General features: G+C 35.0%; 1 protein-coding gene across 4 annotated transcripts; it reads right to left on the reverse strand.

The window, feature by feature from the left end:
* Positions 1–181: 181 nt before the first annotated feature.
* On the reverse strand, positions 182–19,501 carry LARP7 (La ribonucleoprotein 7, transcriptional regulator). Of its 4 annotated transcripts, none has more exons than XM_086704379.1 (13): positions 19,355–19,501; positions 13,068–13,278; positions 12,361–12,461; positions 12,208–12,291; positions 11,903–12,067; positions 11,729–11,822; positions 11,305–11,655; positions 11,065–11,209; positions 9,246–9,394; positions 8,339–8,457; positions 5,082–5,241; positions 4,783–4,874; positions 182–805 (listed from the first exon to the last, which is right to left on the reverse strand). In XM_086704379.1, exons 2-13 carry the CDS (start codon positions 13,267–13,269, stop codon positions 725–727), a joined length of 1,743 nt encoding a protein of 580 aa, XP_086560505.1. In that variant the 5' UTR covers positions 13,270–13,278; positions 19,355–19,501; the 3' UTR covers positions 182–724. The 4 variants fall into 4 exon arrangements, with proteins under 4 accessions (XP_086560505.1, XP_025777423.1, XP_086560504.1 ...); XM_025921638.2 differs by having other exon boundaries at positions 11,305–11,658; positions 19,355–19,500; XM_086704378.1 differs by having other exon boundaries at positions 11,305–11,658; positions 13,068–13,271; positions 19,355–19,478.
* Positions 19,502–19,517: the final 16 nt, after the last annotated feature.

Genomic DNA, 19,517 nt, shown 5'->3' on the forward strand with positions numbered 1-19,517 from the left:
TCTGAGAAGGACTTAAAATACTCCAGTCTGCCACTTTCCTGAATAAAATGATAGAGTTCAGTTATGCCCAAGGCTGATTCTGAGAAGATGTTTTTTCTCCCTGTGTTCAGAGCATCTGGTACATTTTACTTTGGTTAAGCAAAATCAAATGTTTAACTTCATTTATGAAAAACAAACTCAATACTTTTAAAAGTTTAATATTTTAATTGGACAGTTCATATGGCCTATTCAGTGGAAGCTCACATAAGCAAAGTGCAATGAACAGAATGAAGTATCACACATAAGTCTCTGTATAAGTCAACATGAAAAGATATCCTAGATATTTGAAATGGAAAAAGCAAACTATAAAACAAGTACAGTGAGTCTACTGTCAAACAGATTTTCTTAAACTATTTGTGTAGTATTATTTTTGCAAATATTTTGTTTTTTGTAATATAAAAACAACAAAATCAATGATAATGTTCAAAACATTTACTAATTATTTTGAGGTTGATTTGTAGAAGATAATTTCAGCAAATAAGACGTTTAATGTAAAACTGTGGGTATATGATGTACTTGTCTCAAAAAAAAGTCTTATTTACAAGTTAAGGAACAAAGGTATTTTTTTTAATTAACGTAGGTTTCAGAAAAACATTCTTTATTATTGACTACCATAATAAAATGGATTTCCTAAGAAAAGTTCAAGTAATCATTGAAATCTTAAGAGGTGAACCAAAAGTGTTTTTTAATCATATTCAGAAAATCTAATATGTTTACTTGCTTGTTGAGTCTTTGCCAGTCTAATCTTCTCAGCTTTGGTGATTAACTATGGAGAAAGAAATTAGAAATCAGAATGTACCGGATGCTTAAAAAGATAATTACGACTAGAAAAATCAGGTTGAATAAAAATTTTTTAAAAGAGGGAAAGGTAGACAAAAGACATAAATTAAGCGTAGCCCAAATCAATATAGAAAGAACTGTTCAGGATTATGGCTTATTAAGTATAATAGATAATAAATCTTAGAATTACCTAAAACACTCAAATTTTAGTTTCACATTACTAAAAAATTTTCAGTTGAAAACAGCCACTCCATGCTGGCAATTTTTTTTAACCTTTTAGGAGGGTTCAAGACCCATACTGGTTAGTTGTTTCATATCCCCTTGGACTTGAGTATTAATTACTAAGAAATTTCTTAAAAGATATGTGATCCTAAATAATTATATTGTGCGTGCGAATTCATGCATTATTGGAATGAGACAATATATTTTGGTCTGAGTGCTACACAAAGGTTTGCTTACAAATCTGAAGATTAAAATATTCTACCTAGGGATCCACTCTTAAGAGAACTTATTACTTACCACACCCTTACATAAATACTTTAGTATTTTTTTTTTTTTTTAATTTTTTAACATTTATTTATTTTTGAGACAGAGAGATACAGCATGAATGAGGGAGGGTCAGAAAGAGGGAGACACAGAATCTGAAACAGGCTCCAGGTTCCGAGCTGTCAGCACAGAGCCCGACGCGGGGCTCGAACTCACAGACGCGAGACCATGACCCAAGCCGAAGTCGGCCGCCCAACCGACTGAGCCACCCAGGCGCCCCAATACTTCAGTATTTTTTAAAGGCAAATGAAATTGTATGGAATGTAGAAGACCGTTTAAGATGTCTAAATATTCCAAAAGTTTTCTTGATGTAAAAAATTTAAATATCTTATTGTAGCTTTGGAGGAAATGAAAATCTTACTCCCTTAAAAAATAGATTCTAGGGGCTCCTGGGTGGCTCAGATGGTTGGGCATCCAACTTTGGCTCAAGTCATGATCTCATAGCTCGTGGGTTTGAACCCCACGTCAGGCTCTGTGCTGACAGCTCAGAGCCTGGAGCCTGTTCTGATTCTGTGTTTCCCTCTCTCTCTGCCCCTTCCCTGCTCGTGTTCTATCTCTCAAAAATAAACATCAAAAAATAAAAAATAAAAAAAATAGATTCTAGTAATTATTCACCAGTTTCGTTAAAATGTTTTGTGACTGTGGCCATTGGTAGGAAGTCACTTTTATTTATTGTTTAGTTTCTTAAAGTGTTTGCTTAATATTAAAAGTTTACTTAAAAGTTAAAGTAGAAGTCAGCATAGAGATAGACCGGCTACACAAGTTAAAAATACAAGTACTTAAAAACAAAAACTCAAAAGATGCCAAGGTCACCAAACAGTCTGTTTATGATAGAAAACAGTAATAGCCACATGAGGACCACATTCACAAAAGTCATCAGCAAAGCCATAACCAGGGTTTATATCTATGGAAGTAAAGGTTTATGGGATATATTTAAGATTTTATTACCATGGAAATGAAATTAGGGTGCCCCTGTATTTGTTGTTTTTGTACAAAGTCACTTCAAGATTAAACCAAAAGCCTGTTCCTCATTATAATTTCATGAATTCTGTCTTTACCTGTTGAATATCTGATATATCAGTAATTTGTAGAAAAAAGACCATGCTAACTAAATTTCAAATATGCTTTAAAAGCTAAGGATGAATGAGAAAAGACTCATTGTCTCCAGTAGCTGTTACTGCATTTTACCCACATGCTCAAAGTGATAGGGAAGACTACAAAGGCTACAAAGACTCGCCAGAAGGAATGAGCCCCTTTCTGGGGGACGCTTCCTCATCTTACTAATCTTTTGTGAGAATTTACCCATATTGATCTCTATATGTAAAAAATACTACCATGAGTACAAAACACCTTTTTTCTTCACCTATTCTCCTCTTTTAATATTGCATAAACTGACTGGGACTTAGGAAACTGTCCCTAGTTTCCTTCTGCTCCCCGACATGAAAATGCAGAACGAAGATTCATTACCAGTGCTTTTCTTCCTTCGCTCATGGACCAAACACTACAATACTACTGGGAAACTTTGAACTGTCCTATCAGAAAAGCGCTAACGTCATACTTTTTTAGCCGCTAATTTTTTTCTAAATATTTAACTTCCGTTACTATGGTGCTTGCTCCCAGGGATCTAGCTGTAGTGGCCTCCTTCCCTTTAAGGCTTCTGTGCTTTCTGGTGCCTCTGCCTGGAAAGCCATGCATTTAAGCTCTCCTGCTTGTATGCTCACTTTCCTAAGGTCTGCTCTAGTGTCGCTTTCACAGAGAACTTCCCAGAACCTCATGTGATGTAAAGATATCTCACAATACCCTTTAATTTGCTCTTTATACACAGCATTTGTCATCACCTGACCTAAACTGTTCATCTGCAAACTTCACGAAAACAGGGTATTTTGTTACTTGCAGCTATTTCCTAGAATGGTGGCTAACACAAATCAGCACTCAAAAAATATTAATTAAATGAATTATCAAAAAGGTAGACTGACATACTAATTACTGTGTTTTCTGAAAAGTATGTACAATACCCACTTTGTGTGGTACCTTATTTTAATTATATGACGGGAGCCAACTAGCTACTTTCACATCTTCAGCTAGAATCCTATACTATTTATCAAACAAATCATGCTAAGGACAAGACTGGTGGTGCAACAGATAAATGAGATCAGGAAAAAACTTTCCAACTCAGTAACAGAGGCACTCATTGTGTTCCAATGAAACTTATAAAATTCCCCAGTCATTGTTTATTTCCTTGCCTCAAGTTTATTTATGGAGATTGGATCTTTCTGAAAAACAAAACTAATTCCTAGTTTTAAAAACATATACGATTTAAATGAAATTTCACACCAATTAGAATGGTAAATACTATTTAACAAAGTGATTTCATTTTAGTTATGAGCTCTGGTTCAATGATTTTAACATTTAAATAATCTCAAGCAGGCTTTGAAATTACCACCTCTTAGACCTGAAAGAATCCTTAGGGAGGAAGGAGGCCTTCCCACATTTCAGCAAATTCAGTCTGTATTCATGGAAACAGAATTAACAAAGACCAGTAGGAAACCTCCCTTCAAATCATCTTAAATTCCAGTGAATCCTTGGCAATGCAAGGCCAATGAAAAACACTCAACAAACCTAGCACACAGGAAGTATTATGATTTTAAGTGTAACCAGTCATAGAAGAATGCATATCTTTTTAGATTCTTATTTAATAATACACATTTAAAAATTTTATAATAGCATTAGTTATTATGTACCCTTAATTTGTTCTAAGCACTTAAAGATGTACTACTATTTATAATAATCTGATTAAAAAGAATAAACGTGACAGCACACAAGCAACAAGTAGTAAATTACTCACTATCATTTAAAATGAAATTATTGAAACAGAGTCTATTTTACATTATTTAAAGTATTTAAGCTTGTTTGTTTCACTTGACTACTATAGAGAAAAAGGAATAAAGCTTATCATTGCTATAACAAACATTAGGCATAAAGTCTCCCAATCTTATCTGTGGGGGGTCATATCTTAAAAAACTACACTCTTAAATACATTGTGTTTTTACCATTAAGACAATCTTTAAATAATCATTTACTACCAAACTATGATACATAGCAGCCAGAATTCAACACTGTTGAAATTAAACTGCTACTAACAGGTACAATAAAAGAAAGGAAAACAAGAAAACTCTAAATTAAAATTATGTACCCTGTGGGGAAAATAATTCTAATTTCGTATATTTCAAAATGCAGAGAAACAAGTATTGTCTCTCACAATTTAAAATGCAGTATACACCATGTAAATCTTTATCGTGTATAGGAAAACCAAGGTTATTTTAGGACTACACATTACTGACTTCCAGAAAACATTCAACCTATTATATTTAAGCTATCAAACAACTATAACAAAAAACAAAAAAATGAATTGATTACCTTCTCAGTGCCTCTTTTCTTTTCACGAGGCTGATTAAGTTTGGCCTGCCTATCTACCAAAATCTTCTGCCAATACCTCTGCTCATGATCACCTTGAAAACAAAAACAATAATCACTGATACAAATGAAGAAACATATTCAAGGCATTAATCACACTTCAATAATAAATCTATAGTTGTCTGATTAAATACTACTTTGTACATGCTAGAATATGAATAAAAAGTTTATTAATCAAAATCAGAAAACATAGTGCAATCACCTCTAAGTAAGAGTTATTAAAAAAGACTCTGACGTCTTACCAGAAAGGATCTCGAGATTCCAGCAGTGTTTCTTTTTAATTTCCGTATATGCGTTTATTACTGCTTGAGCATCCTCAGGGGTTTTAAACCTAGCATGGCATTCTGTATCTCCTTCTAGCAAGTCCACATAAACAACTTCTGAGATTGCTGCCAAAGTATCCTGCATTAGAGTTCAGAAAGATTTTACATAAATAATAGAAATGTTTGATAATAATTATAAAATTATTCCCATGGTTGTGTTAGAATGTGTTACATAAATAAGCCATATCCAGTTTAAAATGAGGAGTAACTATCCTACTTATCATACACAGGGGTGCCTGGCTGGCTCAGTCAGTACAAGTTAGGTGACTCTTGATGTAGGGGTTTTGAGTTCGAGCTTCATGTTGAGGGTAGAGATCATTTACATAATCTGGGCTAGAACTCACAACCCCAAGATCAAGAGTCATAAACTCTCTTGACTGAGCCAGCCACGCACCTCTAAAATATACACAAATACTCTTAAAATTGATTTGGACAAAGTTGAAAACTCTAATCAAACCCTTTTTTTCAATCACAATCTTAGAATATTAACTAGCATAGGACTACTACAGAGAGACAACAGATTTATAGAGCAGGATGTACAAATAATTTCCCCTAGCCCCCACATCAAGAAGGGGATTACAAGTCACGGTATAGTTAAAATAAGGAATACAATTAAAAACAAACAAAAAACCCAGAATGGATTGGGGGAGAAGGTGCGTTTCCACTTATCTGTACAAAATTCCTTATGACTTAAAATATATGAAAAAAAATTCAACTTTTTCTAACAACTTGTGAAAAAAAACATTTCATGGGAGCCTACAAAAATCCTAGGTTCCTGAGTAGATCTATGGGAATATAGCTCAAGAGTTCATACTTTCTGATGAAATACCTCAACAATCTCTTCTAAACAAGTTGTGGTCCCCCAGCAAGGAAAAGTTTTACCTATAATGCCTGCTGTGAGGGCAAATTAACAAGATTCCTGCATTCCTAACCATTTCTTCCCAGCATGTTCTGTGGTGTAAACAATGCAATTATGCAGGAATGTTATATAATTCTTCATTCATCAACTTCCATTCAGAAAACCAAAGAAATTACTAGAGATTCCCAACTTAAAAAAAAAAAAGCCCTTTACGCATCTGGCTTTACTTTTGACCCAAATTTCAAGCCTCAAAGAATTTAGATTACTTTTAGATGTTGGATTTTTAAGGTCTGAATTCTGTAACTGAGCAGTATTCTGGAAATATTATTTCACCACAATATAAGAAAAGTTTATTAGTTAATAATAAAGAATAAGCAATAAAAACCTGAGAAGCCAGGGAGTATTAACTCAACCCTACTCTTAGCATATTGCCTATCTCAAAATTGGCACTTATTGATTGCTAATTACATGAAAAAAATAGAACTGGAGGGAAATATACTTGCCAATTCTTTCCACTTGTACTTGAGTACTAAATTTAGAAAGCAAGACAAATAATTGGTATGAAGTTAATGAAATGTGAATATATTAACTGGTAGTGTTTTGTAACTGACTTACCAGATAGACCCGATTACTACAATTCAAAATATTACCTATATATCCATTATAATGTTAGGCTAATCCCAGGACTTAAAACCATTCCTTAAAATGATAAATTAGCCTGGTAATCACATGGGCAAGTTAAATAGCAGTAAATACCATAATAACTCCATTTTTGTTCCGGCAAAATGTAAGTAACTACTAACTTTTAACAATGTTATGATTTTGTAAGTAATTTTTAACTGATATATTATCTTTTAGATAACAAAAGCTCTTTGATGAATATTACTGAATCTATGTTATTTCAAATAACAAACTTTTTCTAATTTTTCTTTTAAATCTTTTGCAACCTGATTAACCACAGCTTCATTTACATCCTCAGTTTTTTACCCTTCTGATCTGAAATTCTGTATTGTTACCATACTCTGAAATATAAGTTGGTAATACCAATTTGGGATTCACCACATCCCTCATCAACATCTTAAAGAGAATCTAAATTTATGTTAGTGACAGCTACAGGATTTTACAGGAAACAGGATTTCAGATAAAGTGTTCACAAGCTTATTTCAGTGAGCAACTTCAATGGTCATGCAAGTTAAAAAAATGTGACTGGTAGGAGTCTATGCAAAATCAAAACAACATACTAGATGATGATGAATGTCAGCATAACAATTGAAAATATATTTGCTATGAAAATATATATGCTATTTTACATAGGAATATGTCAATAATAAAGAAATATGGTTGTGCTGTTACAAAACGCTGTTAGAAGATCAAATAGATAAAGTGAAAAAAGACTGCAGAGCAATAGATATAACAATGTGTACTGTAAATTATATAGGACTCCGTATTTATTTGTACACGCATACAAAATTTTTGTAGCTTTTCAAAATATTTTACACTTTTCTGTAATTGTTTCACATTTTTAAAAATTGTTTCACATTTTTAAACAATCAGTGCAGACTGAAAATAGCAAAAAAAATTAATAAATAATATTAACGAAATATTTTTTCTCCAAAAATATCTTCCATTTCTTCCAGGAAAAAATTTCAATTTCCAAGAGGATTAACAGACAAAATTACTAAATTTACGTTAAGTTAAAAAATATGCATATAATATCCCCTTTGTTCCAAAATAGCTCTGACTTTCTTTAGGTCACAAAATCTTTTGGGAATCTACTGGAAATTAAGAGCTCTAATGAAAACGAATTATGTTTGCTACAAAATCAGACAACAACAGATGATTAAAAATTCGTAATAACTTCAGACCAACTCTAACGTTGACTAGATATTTAATACATTTTAGCATGAAATATTTTCTAAAATAAATTTTCTCTGAAAATAGATGTCCCTTAAAGGAATACCAGGAAAGCATTTTACTAATTTATTCTTTTAAGTTATAATGACTATAGTAAGGCTTACTCATTCAACTACTCAATCAATCGTTAACGGCACCAATAAAAATAAGCCAAGTGCAGTTCTACTGAAAGATGTTTTAAACTGAGCTCACTGCAAATTTCATCCAGCAGGGAATTTCAGACTTCAGATTTTGCTTCAAGTCAAATACAAGAGTTACGGTAGAATCAAATCTAGACATAGTTTATTGCAGAGGAACAAATTCTAATTTTACTTGCTTTGTTTTCCATATGCAAAACATTTTCACATGGGGAAGTTTTAAAAAGGAAAGAGCAACAACTATCCTCAACACACAAAAGCATTACCCTGACTTGTTTCCTGCCAGGCAGAGGCTCAGTGCTAATGATCTTCACAATCACGCCACTGACAAACTGTGGTCCTGTTGCATTAACCTTTTCCTGGGGACAACACTCTTCACTGTTTGCTGTTGATTTGAAAAGGAAAGAGAAATAAGCCTCTTACACTCAGTAATTTAGTAGGCCCACTTTAGAAGAACAACAGTAATTTCTTCAGCTGATTTAAGTAACCAATTTTAATTTACTTAATGTAACTGTAAAATAAGTTATTCTGGTGTCATACTGCTTACTGCAGATTACCATGAATAAAAATACCCAAACCTTTACTACTCTAATTGCAGAGCCTGGTTAGAACACTTGTAAAACCTTAGAAAAAACTCCCCCTTTTTCTTAACCAAATAATAGAGTACTTTACTTAGTAAACAGACACAGAACAGTATGTTAACATTCAACAAACATTATAATTAAAATGTGAAAATTTAAGATTTTCAATTTGTAAGAATTCCAAATATGTCCTAATAGGATAAAATTACAGACGGAAATTGTAATTTTTCTTTCTACAAACTTGCTCAATTGATAGACACTCATCACTAATTCTGATTAATAAAAACTGTAGAGAAAACTTAAGTAAAAAAGACACTTTCTTTTTTCTTTTTTTAATTTTTTTAAATGTCAAGGGCTTGAATTACAAGGGGCTTGAACATAGGACGCAGATCCAGAGACACATGTTCTACTGAGCCAGCCAGGTGCCCAGAAAAACAGGAGTCATGGAAACGAGCACTTCAAATATTCTTATATCAAAAATAAATTGCACATTTAAGTTTTTAAAAATTAAGGTTTATCCTGTAACTCAGAAATAGTACATTAGTATATAAACACAATACAATACTACAAAAACTATTATAGTGGTATTTACTTTTTTCATTTTCTATTCCAGAGTTAGGAGCTACTCCATTTGTTTCCATTTTTGACTCCGATTTTATTTGGGATATTGTTTTTTTTAAAGAAGACATGCTGGCTTTTTGCAGTGCTAAATACTCTTTTTTCAAATCCATCCATTCGCTCCTGTAACGAAAAGAATGTACTTTTGAAATAGTGAAAAAAGATGGTCAAATAAAAAGTTATTATCAAAGTATATACATTCACAGTGCCTTGTAATCTTTTCCTTCTTCAAACACATACATTCACACTACTTCTGGAGTCCTAAGTCCATCCAGTAAATATATAAAGGGGAGTTCCATCTGACCCAACATTCAGATTAAATGTTTTAAATTTGACAATTCAATTCTTGAGTATGTTTCAAATATTTTCATTTATGAAAATAAAAGTTTTGAATTAATTAACTAGTAACAATTAGTCATCACTAGGGGGAAAATGGCAGATTACTATTTAGAGATTATTTGTTAAACTGCTTCCAATTTGGGAGATAACATTCCTTAGCATTTACTTGACTCAAAAGGAATTTCTAAGAAGAAAAAAAACGCCCCATGGAAGCAATTTATTTATTTACATGCATTTAACATGTAGATGTTTCTTCAAACAGCTAGAGCTCCTCCAGATAGAAACACAATGCCTCTCCAGGCTCCACAGGAGCACTCATTGTTACTCTAATCTATGCCATCAAACAAGCAGATAGGGTTTTTTTTTTTTTTTTTTTTAAAGAGGATATCTTGTGGTAATGGTCTTAGCTGTTATTATTGACATCTGTATACTTCAAAAAAAAAAAAAAAAGTATCCAGACCCACCCAGGATCATACATTCCCAGAGAGCTGATACATTAGAATAACAAAAACCTCTTGTAATGATTCTCTGAGATAAAAAGGCAAGAGGAATTCAGCAGTTAAGAATAGTATAAATACAAGTGCCTGAAGTCCTTGCCTTTTAACCTTCAAGAGGAGGACAGGGCACTTCGAGAGTACAATTCAAGAAGGATCAGAAAAACTTTCTTGGCAAAGGTATGGTTTTTTGCCTTTTCTTTTCCTACATGGCTTCCGCTTCTTGTGTGGATGGACTCCCTTTAACTTTAACATGGAAGTACTTTCTTTGACTTTTAAATAGTAAGTGCTTCCATGTTTTAGTAGAAGTGAATCCAAATCATTCCTCTGAATGTAACAAGGCAAGTTCCTTATATAGCCCAAGGGGAGTCCCTTTGCTTTAACATGGGGGTACCTGCTGTGTAAAACAAAAGTAAGTGCTTCCATGTTTCAGTGGAGGTATTCCCAAATGGACACAACTTTTATCTTGATCCGGCATCTTCTAAGCTTACTTTACAGGTTAAGGAATGGTAACTTTTTCACATTTTTACAAGACTGGGCTCCCCACCACTTAAACGTGGATGTACTTGCTTTGTATCTAAAAAAGTAAGTGCTTCCATGTTTTAGTGATGGTAAGTCTTACTTTTACATTTTAGAAACTTATAAGGCTTAATTTAAGCCTCACCGAAATGACCATCTATGGTATATTTAAGCTGTACCCTTAAAACTGTTAAGGAACGCCCTCTACTTTAACATGGAGACACTTGCTGTGACATGATAAAAATAAGTGCTTCCATGTTTTAGTGTGGTGGTTCCTTTCAAATCCTCAACTGCCTTATATCCATTGTATGTGCAGATCTTGGCTACATGCCATGACTGTTGCTAATATGCAACTCTGTTCAATACAACTTGGAATTGCACTTTAGCAATGGTGATGGCGTGTGCCAATTTTCAACTACAGAATCTGTATCGTCTACTTACTTTGAAAGTACTCTTAAGGGTATAACCTCTTCTCCCATTTTGTGCCTCTCTTTGTGTTTTTTCTTATGCTTCCTTTTTGCTTTTAAAAGGGATCCATCTTTTGCATCTCCAGTATCCTTTTCCTCTTCAGTAGAGACTTCTAAATCTTAATATCAAAAAGTTAACTTTAGGTAAATAAGGATTCCTTAATCTCTCATTTTAATTTAATTGTAGATAAATTAACCTTGAAGTTGTCAATACCTTTGTTTTCTTTGGGAACTTCTACATCTTCTTTTTTAATGTTGTCTTTCTGCGTTATTTTCTTTACTTTTGACCTGGGAGTTGGGTGTTCTGCTTCTTCAGAGATACTTCTCTTCCTCTTCCCCGTTCTGACTGTAGGTAAGCTGGATGCTTCTGCTCTTTCCCGTTTTTTCTTTTTCTTAGACGGTGGCTTCTGGGGTTCAGTAATCTCTACTTCAGATCCCTCAGATGTGGTCCTGGATCTTTTCATTTTTCCTACAGTCTCTTTACTTGTGTCAATATTTGACTCTTTGGTCTGGATATTGTCCTCTTTCTTCATTCGGCCTTTCTTCTTCTTCTTCTTTTTCTTTTCTTCTGTAACAATGTTATCATTAGTGTTCATTTTAATTCAACTACGTTTACTTAAATATCAATATTAAGTTACCTGATACTCCAAGGACAGGAATAGGCTTATTTTTTACTGTCTTAGGAAATATGCCAGGTTTTCTTGGTGCTTCTTCTGGTGGGTTGTTAAGAAACTGAAAACCAATAAAATTTTGTTACTATTTAAAAACACTTGCTAATTGTCTTTGCTTTTCTTTTTAGGTTCGGGACCTACCTCAATAGCTTTCGCTGCTTGTTCTTTTGTTTCAAATTCTACAAAGGCAAATCCCTTTGGATCTCCAGTAGATTTATAATGTGGTATACTTATATAAACAACATTGCCACATTTCCCAAATACTCTTTCAATCCAGCTGTGATTAACATTTTTGGGAAGTAATTCCTATAAGTGAGAAGCAATATTAAAATAGAAGAACTTTTTCAGGGTCAATAAATTTTTACTTGTAATGTTAGAATGTTTCTGTCATTCTTTTGAATGCCAGCACTGAGCTTTTAGAAAATAAGGTCTCACCACATACATACCACATACACTGTCCGCTCATCCTCATCTTTTGGTCGTTCACCTAAAGGCTTTTTTCTCCTGATTCTGGTGCCTTCTAAGTCCAGCTATGAAATAGTTACATGAGATTAATAATTGACATAATAATTCCATGATATAGTTGTAATAATTCTTACCTCTACAACAGATGAACTTTTCAGTGCTCTGGCTATTAACTTTCCATCTGTGGTCAATTTTTTCATTTTGTTGAAAGACACGAGAAGTGATATATCAACATCTAATGGAAATGCATAAGTTAGTATTACAGAATAATTGCATTTTGGTAAAAAATTAATCACATTTCCCTCCTTTCAAAATTAATTAGTAAAATGCCTTATGAGAATTAATGCACTAAGCACACAGCATTCAAGAAAACTCAACACTGAAAACTTTGCTCACTGAAAACTGAGCTTGCAAGGAGCTCAACCACACAAACATGGAGCCTGGGTGGCTAGTTAGGTTAAGCCTCCGACTTTAGCTCAGGTCATAATCTGCTCTCAGCACAAAGCCTGCTTGTGAACCCCTGTCCCCATATCTCTGCTCTATCTCTAAGATAAACAAAAAAATATAGGATGTGTGTCTCCAGAATTAACTGAAATCTTTGTCTTTTAACACTAGAAATCTGTCTTCTAAAGCAAAAGTGAGCTATAATAGTTTTCACGTGTAAAAACTAATGGATTTGTATGTATAGTATATGGTATATATCACAATACAAAATATGCTACCATTGTATTTATGGTAAACGTTGTACAAGTTTATTGTATTTATGGTAAACGTTGTACTTAGTTTAAGGCAATAACCCTCTAAAACTAGTTCCATTCATTATACAGTGAAGTAAACTTACATCCATCTCTGGACTTTTCTATTTGTTCTCGAAGAAATCTATCCTTGTGAAGATTTGCATCTCCAAACCAGAAATCCACTTGCTTAGCAATATCTGCAAGCACTTGTTTAACTCGTGACCGTTTCTTTTTTTCTACTTCTTTTTTCTTTTCAGGGTTTTCTTCTTCCATTGCTTTTTCTTGATTTCCACTTTCAGCTTCCATTCCTGTGTACTGAAAAAAGGTTTATATCACATGTAATAGGAAAATATTTAGGTTACCCTTTTTATTATCTGAAGGCTTAATAGACTCATTCAGCTGGCAGAGAACAAACTTTGAGTTAACACTTGTAATTAGCTGAGAAAACTTTCATTGTGGTTTTTTTTTAAATCTCTTACCTGTTCACTTTTCATTGGCCTTTTTACTTTCAAAATAATTTACAACCTATGTCATTAGTTAGCTTAAGCTTTTGATGCATTTTAGTTCAGAGCCAGAATGTTCTAGTATAGCATAAAATCTCTACCAACATCTATATCTCACCAAAGTACACTTCTAAATCAATATGTCAAATTATAAGATTAAAGTCTCAGGCATTCTCCATCTTAACAAACTAAAAAATACAATCTCCAATGAAATAAGTTGATCTTGGTTTTGATTTTTAAGTGTTTTTGTTTTCAGTGTTTTCTCAAGTAATCTACACCCAAAGTGGGGCTTGGGGGCTTGAATTTACAATCCTGAGATCAAGAGTCCCATGCTCTATGGACTAAGCTAGCCACGTGCCCAGAAATGTTAATTTCTGTTCATTAGAAACAGAACTGGCTTTCTCTTTTCCAGGTGACCTTCCCATCCCAGTGTTTATTTCTTGGGACAGCAAACCTCTTTCCTTGAGTTACTTTGCATGTATCTTCTTTGTTATCTAGCTTTTCCTAAAACCTGGTTATCTAGCTCGTCCTGAAACTGGTTTTCTAGCTCTTCCTAAAACCTGGCTGGCAAATCTTCAACTGAGGGCCTTCTGAATTTGCAGTTCCCTTCCAAACACTTGCTGCCTAGATAACATGGCTTGCTCCCTCACTTACTAAAGTCTTGTTCAAATGTCACTTCATTTAAAACTGCAAATTTCTGGATACCTGTATCTCCCTTGCCTTACTTTTCCTTCATTGCACTTATCTTCTAACATTATTGTACATTTAAAAAAATGCTTATTTGTTTTTAGGAGTGGTGAGGCAGAGAGAAAGGGAGATAGACAATACTAGGGAAGCTCCTCAAAGCCTGACATGGGGCTCAAACTCATGAACCGTGAGCTCATGACCTGACCTGGAAGTTGGATGCTCAACTAACTGAGCCACTCAGGTGCCCCTACTGTACATTTTTATTTATCCTTCCTAGAATGTAATATTAATGAAATCAGGTTTTTGTCTGTTTTGTTTACTGATGAATTCCCATTCCCTGGCACACAGTAGTCACTCAAAAATTTGTTGAATGAATTGTGGCCTCTTCACTGAACCACTAGAAGTACATACACAAAAAGAAGTAAATGAGCAAAGGCTTATTAAATCGGGCCTGCGGTGAGATTTATCTCTGTAACATAGTTTTCCCATATTTTATTTCCCAGGCTCCCATAACTGTTTTCTTGGGACACAGGAGAGTGAAGACATATGGGGAGAGTTTTATCTGATTGCACCAGGGTGGGAGCCACTACTGGTTGGTATGCAGGCCTTGGACCTATGGACCAGAATGGCATACTAGATTGATGGGAAACAGGGGCTAAGGCTTTTACACATCAAGGTGACCTAAAACATTCTGGTCCGTTATCTATGGAAGTCACACACGTCTGTTGTAATGTAAAGGGGGGAAAAAAGTGGATTTGGATTAACTGCTCAGTTTGAGTAAGTGCTGGGGCCGAGACTCCAGATGAGATGAAGATGCTGTCCCTACTGTATCTTCTGTCTTTATCCTTCTTTAAAGTTCAGTGTACATAGTATTAAAGCCTATTTCTGTCTCTTTGGCCTGTCAGCTGGAATCAGTTACTGAGCACCAATGCTGCAGACAGTAATAGAAATGGAAAATGTGTTTCAAAGTGACACCCAGTAAGAGAGTACAAGCCATTAATGCATGTTCAAATCTCCAACTAAACATGCAATCTCACAAAAATCAGATGAGTATTTTGGCATTTTCAGAACAGGCTGGAGCTGACTGACCAAGTACCAATTTTGAAAATATACAAGTAATGAAGTATTTATTGAGATACTTATAAAAGAGTTACTTGTCAGAATTAATCATTAAAAAAAAAAAAAAACAAAAAAAAACAAAAACCAATCAGGTGTCATTTAGTGCTGAATAACCACATTCTTTAGCCCATTCTGTGAAGCTTCCCTTTCCATCATTCTAGTGAAACTGAAAACAGTGATCTCCACTGACTACTGGACCCCTAAGCAGCTCTTGCAGTCAAACTCCCTCTTTGAAAATATTTTCTTCATCTGGCTTCCAGGAGAGTTTTCCTCCTTCTCAATTTCCTTTTCTGGACCATTCTACTCTGCTCTACCTTTACATGCTACCCAGAATTGAATTCAGTCCTGGGCTCCCTTCTTATCTCCACACATATCCTTTCCCAGGCTTTACGCTGTTTAGCTCTATGCTGATGTTTTACAAATCTATATTCTCCAGCCCTTACTTCTCCCATTAGCTCCTCCCATTCCAATATTCAATCATCCATTTGACATCTTCACTTATCTTCCTGAACTATATATATCTCATGTGGAAAATGGCAAAAACCGAACGCTCAAATTTTAACAAACCTCTTTTTGCCTTGTTTTCCCCATTCTGGAAAACACCAATCACAAAACTGTTGAGAGCAAAAATTCTGAAATCCTCCTTCTTTTCCTCATATACCACAACAAATCCATTAGCATTTTTGTTAGCTCTACCTTTATAAAATATATCCTGAATATGAATACTTTTCATTTATCACCTGGTTCATGCTATCATTGTGTCCTGTCTGAACTACTACAAGAACATAACTTGTGCTTGCTTCTACTCTTCTTCCATTATCACCAACTTTCCAGACAGCAGCCAGAATATGTAAACCAGAGATGTCAACATCTTGGACAAAGTCCTCCAAAGGATTTTTAATCACACTCAAAATCCAAAATCCATAGTATGCCTAAGCAGTATGTTCTCTAGCCTGGGGATATCTAACTTCATTTCCTAACAATTCTTTCCAACAGGTTCACTCCAACTACAACATATCATTCCTTAAACATGCTAAGGCCATTCCCATCTCAAGGCCTGTGCTCTTGCTGTTTACCTTCCCTGCCACATCGCAGGGATTACTTCCCTGTTCATTCAGGTCTCCATAAATGTCAATTTCTCAAAAAGGCTTTCTTTCACTCAACCTAAGATATTCCTTACCTGGCAACTTTAACCCCACCTATCCCCTCTGTCACCACTTTGTATCCTTGTATCTTCTTGGAGTTATAATTTTATTGTCTGTCTACCCCACTAGAATGCAAAAAACTCTGAAGGTAGGGACTTGAGCTTGATCACAACTTAAGCATTTGTTAACTAATTACTTAAAAGGATCTCTCATACACTGCAAAACGTTAAGCACTTCAAGTTCTTTTGAAAGGGGGTAGGATTATAATTTAAAAATACGCGGAAGCTAAAAATTATTACATAAGTATCCAATGTTAACTTTCCTTTTTGTAAAAACTCCAAATTAGTAAATGGCATACTATTAGCTCTCTAGTTCCTTTCCTTGTCAGAGCCACCATCTAAAGAAACAGTGGACAGAATTGCAGAAGTGAAGAAAGTCACGATTTCCCCAAACCAGATTTTTCCTATCATTCTCATCTCAGAGACCCTCCTCATTCCTTTTCCTAAGGATTATTTTTGTGACCCGAATAATTAAGTTCCAAAACTCTTGCCTAGTGTGTATAACATATGTCTGCAATTTCGATTTTTTTTTTCAACGTTTATTTATTTATTTTTGGGACAGAGAGAGACAGAGCATGAACGGGGGAGGGGCAGAGAGAGAGGGAGACACAGAATCGGAAACAGGCTCCAGGCTCTGAGCCATCGGCCCAGAGCCCGACGCGGGGCTCGAACTCACGGACCGCGAGATCGTGACCTGGCTGAAGTCGGCCACTTAACTGACTGCGCCACCCAGGCGCCCCTGCAATTTCGATTTTAAGAAATATATCCTCTAGATAATCAAACACATCTCTGTTATTAGAGAAGATATGGATGAAACATAAAGTAACAAGATAGGATTCAATTTAACTTTCCTATGCAATGGCTGCTAGAAAATCAGGAAGTTACATGGCAGTACTTTTGTCACAGTCTTGATTCTTCAACTCTACTAGACTTCTCACTCCCTCCATAAAACGTAACCATTATTATTACCATTATTATTACCAACTTCTGGAAGGGCTCTTTCTCTCCTTCCAGTGTGTTCACAACTACTGTTACTATAATACGGGAACAGTTTATAAATGGTTCCAGAAGTCATCTATCCTTCTCAGAAGCTGTGTAACTTGTCCAAAACACAGTTATAATTTTATGATTTTAATGTTACAACTTTCAACATTAAAAATCCTTTACCACTTTCTTACAATATGCAAGTTTAAAAAATTGGTAATAAAAAAATAAAAATTAAAAAATTGGTAATGAACCAGTGACATCTAACTGGCTTCTAAACAGGGGCTTAAGGAATAAAAGTTACTGTATAACAATGCCAGTTACTTTACATATATTGTTTTAAATCCTCAGTCACAATCAGGTAGTTTCTTCCAACTTGTTTTGACACAGGCTTAAAGGTGAAGTGAATTGGCCGAAACTAGCTAGGTAAACAAGTTCTGGTAAATTTGACTCCTATTAGTAGAACCTCTTGTAGTCTGTCATCATTCATTCTATCTTCTGACTCAGATATTCTTAACCTAAAGTCCAGGGAATTTTGGATGGGTTTCAAACATTCTTGTCAATTTCATGAAATTGTTAAAAGACATATTTTAAAAAGAGAAATCTAAATATGTGAATATAAAATGAATACACATCAAATATTTTAAGTAATAAATCACGGAACTAGTTAAGTAGGATTTTTTATGTGTGTGTTCTGTGTTAGGAAACAGTTAAGTATTAAAAACTAGCTCAGGGGGTGCAGAGCTGGCTCATTCAGAAGACCATGTGACCCTTAATCTCAGGGTCATGAGTTTAAGGGCCCATGTTCGGTGTGGAGCCTACCTAAAACAAGATAAACAAATAATAAATTTAAAAAATTATATAAAATACCAAATCGAAGGAGAATTAAAATAAATAAGCAATGAGGAACACTGAAATGAATTTGTTAATAGGTGTAAAACTGGTTACGGCAGTAATTGCAAAATTAATTTAATTCCAAGACTAATTTCCATTATTATCGTTTTCTACAACTTACACAAAGTAAAATAACTCAATGACAATGAAAGAGATAACCTAGACAACACATACAATATAACGCTTCTTGGCCGTTTCAAGGTTCTTCATAATTTCCCTACAAAATTATACGCAAAATATTTGGACATGTACATGAATTTTCCTGGGAAACTCATCCATAGCTTTTATCGTTTTTGGAGGAAATGGTGTGTCAAAAACGTTAAGTTCTAGTCACGGCTGACCACCCAACGGTACCAGAACTCCCTTGCCTGTGTGCAAGTTCTTTTTACCTTACTTGTCTTATAAACCTCTATTCAATTTTCAAGATCCACGTTAAATGGCATCTTACTCTCTATAGCTTTCCAAGACCACTTCTTCCTTAATTAACTGCTACCTTACTTTCCCTAAAGGGCATCTATGAACGCACTCAGTACACTTAACACTTTTACTTTGTTAGCTCCTTTCCGTAATTGATTTTCGACATCCTTTGATGACAAAAACTAGAATCCTGAAAAAGAAAATGACTTAACTTCACAACACACGCCCTCACATTCGCTATCGTTTGGCCGCCAAGGCTCAGATCGACGAAGTAAGGTAATTTCCACTTTGGCTACGGCCCCCCTCAGCACCCGTCCTTTCGCAAGGACGTCGCCAAATGCTGGGCGGACCCCCAACCTCCCAACGCCGGACAATACGCGCCCCCAACCTCTGAAAACTGGAACTACAAGGGCTGCCAAAGCATTTCTGCGCGTGCGCACAGAGAACTAGCACAAGCAAACTGATGGGTTTGCGGGAGGGGCGAGGTGAGAAGAACGATAGATAAAATGGACTGCATGAAAAAAGAGAAACTGAGACCTCGCTCAACCTGACCAACACTATCTACAGTCTACTTGGAACTTACTCCGCTCAATTCCCAACACACAGGGCTGGGGACTGCGTCTTCCAACCTTTTCGTCTCTGGATCCTTATGGTCCGGGTTTCCGCGTCATAGGACGAGCGACACCGTTCTCCCGTACGCCTCGGAAAAGACGAGCACGGAGACCGCGCGTCCGTCGCTTACGTCA

Source organism: Puma concolor, chromosome B1, assembly GCF_028749965.1.
Source record: "Puma concolor isolate L17-30 chromosome B1, mPumCon1.1.hap2, whole genome shotgun sequence".
Lineage (NCBI taxonomy): Eukaryota > Metazoa > Chordata > Mammalia > Carnivora > Felidae > Puma > Puma concolor.

Coding starts and splice junctions, on each gene's coding strand:
- LARP7 (XM_025921638.2), bottom strand. CDS start 13,269: ATGGAAGCTGAAAGTGGAAATCAAGAAAAAGCAATGGAAGAAGAAAAC. Junction 12,462..13,067: donor AGAAAAGTCCAGAGATGGAT/GTAAGTTTACTT, acceptor CATTTCCATTAG/ATGTTGATATATCACTTCTC. Junction 11,210..11,304: donor AGTTCCCAAAGAAAACAAAG/GTATTGACAACT, acceptor TTTGATATTAAG/ATTTAGAAGTCTCTACTGAA.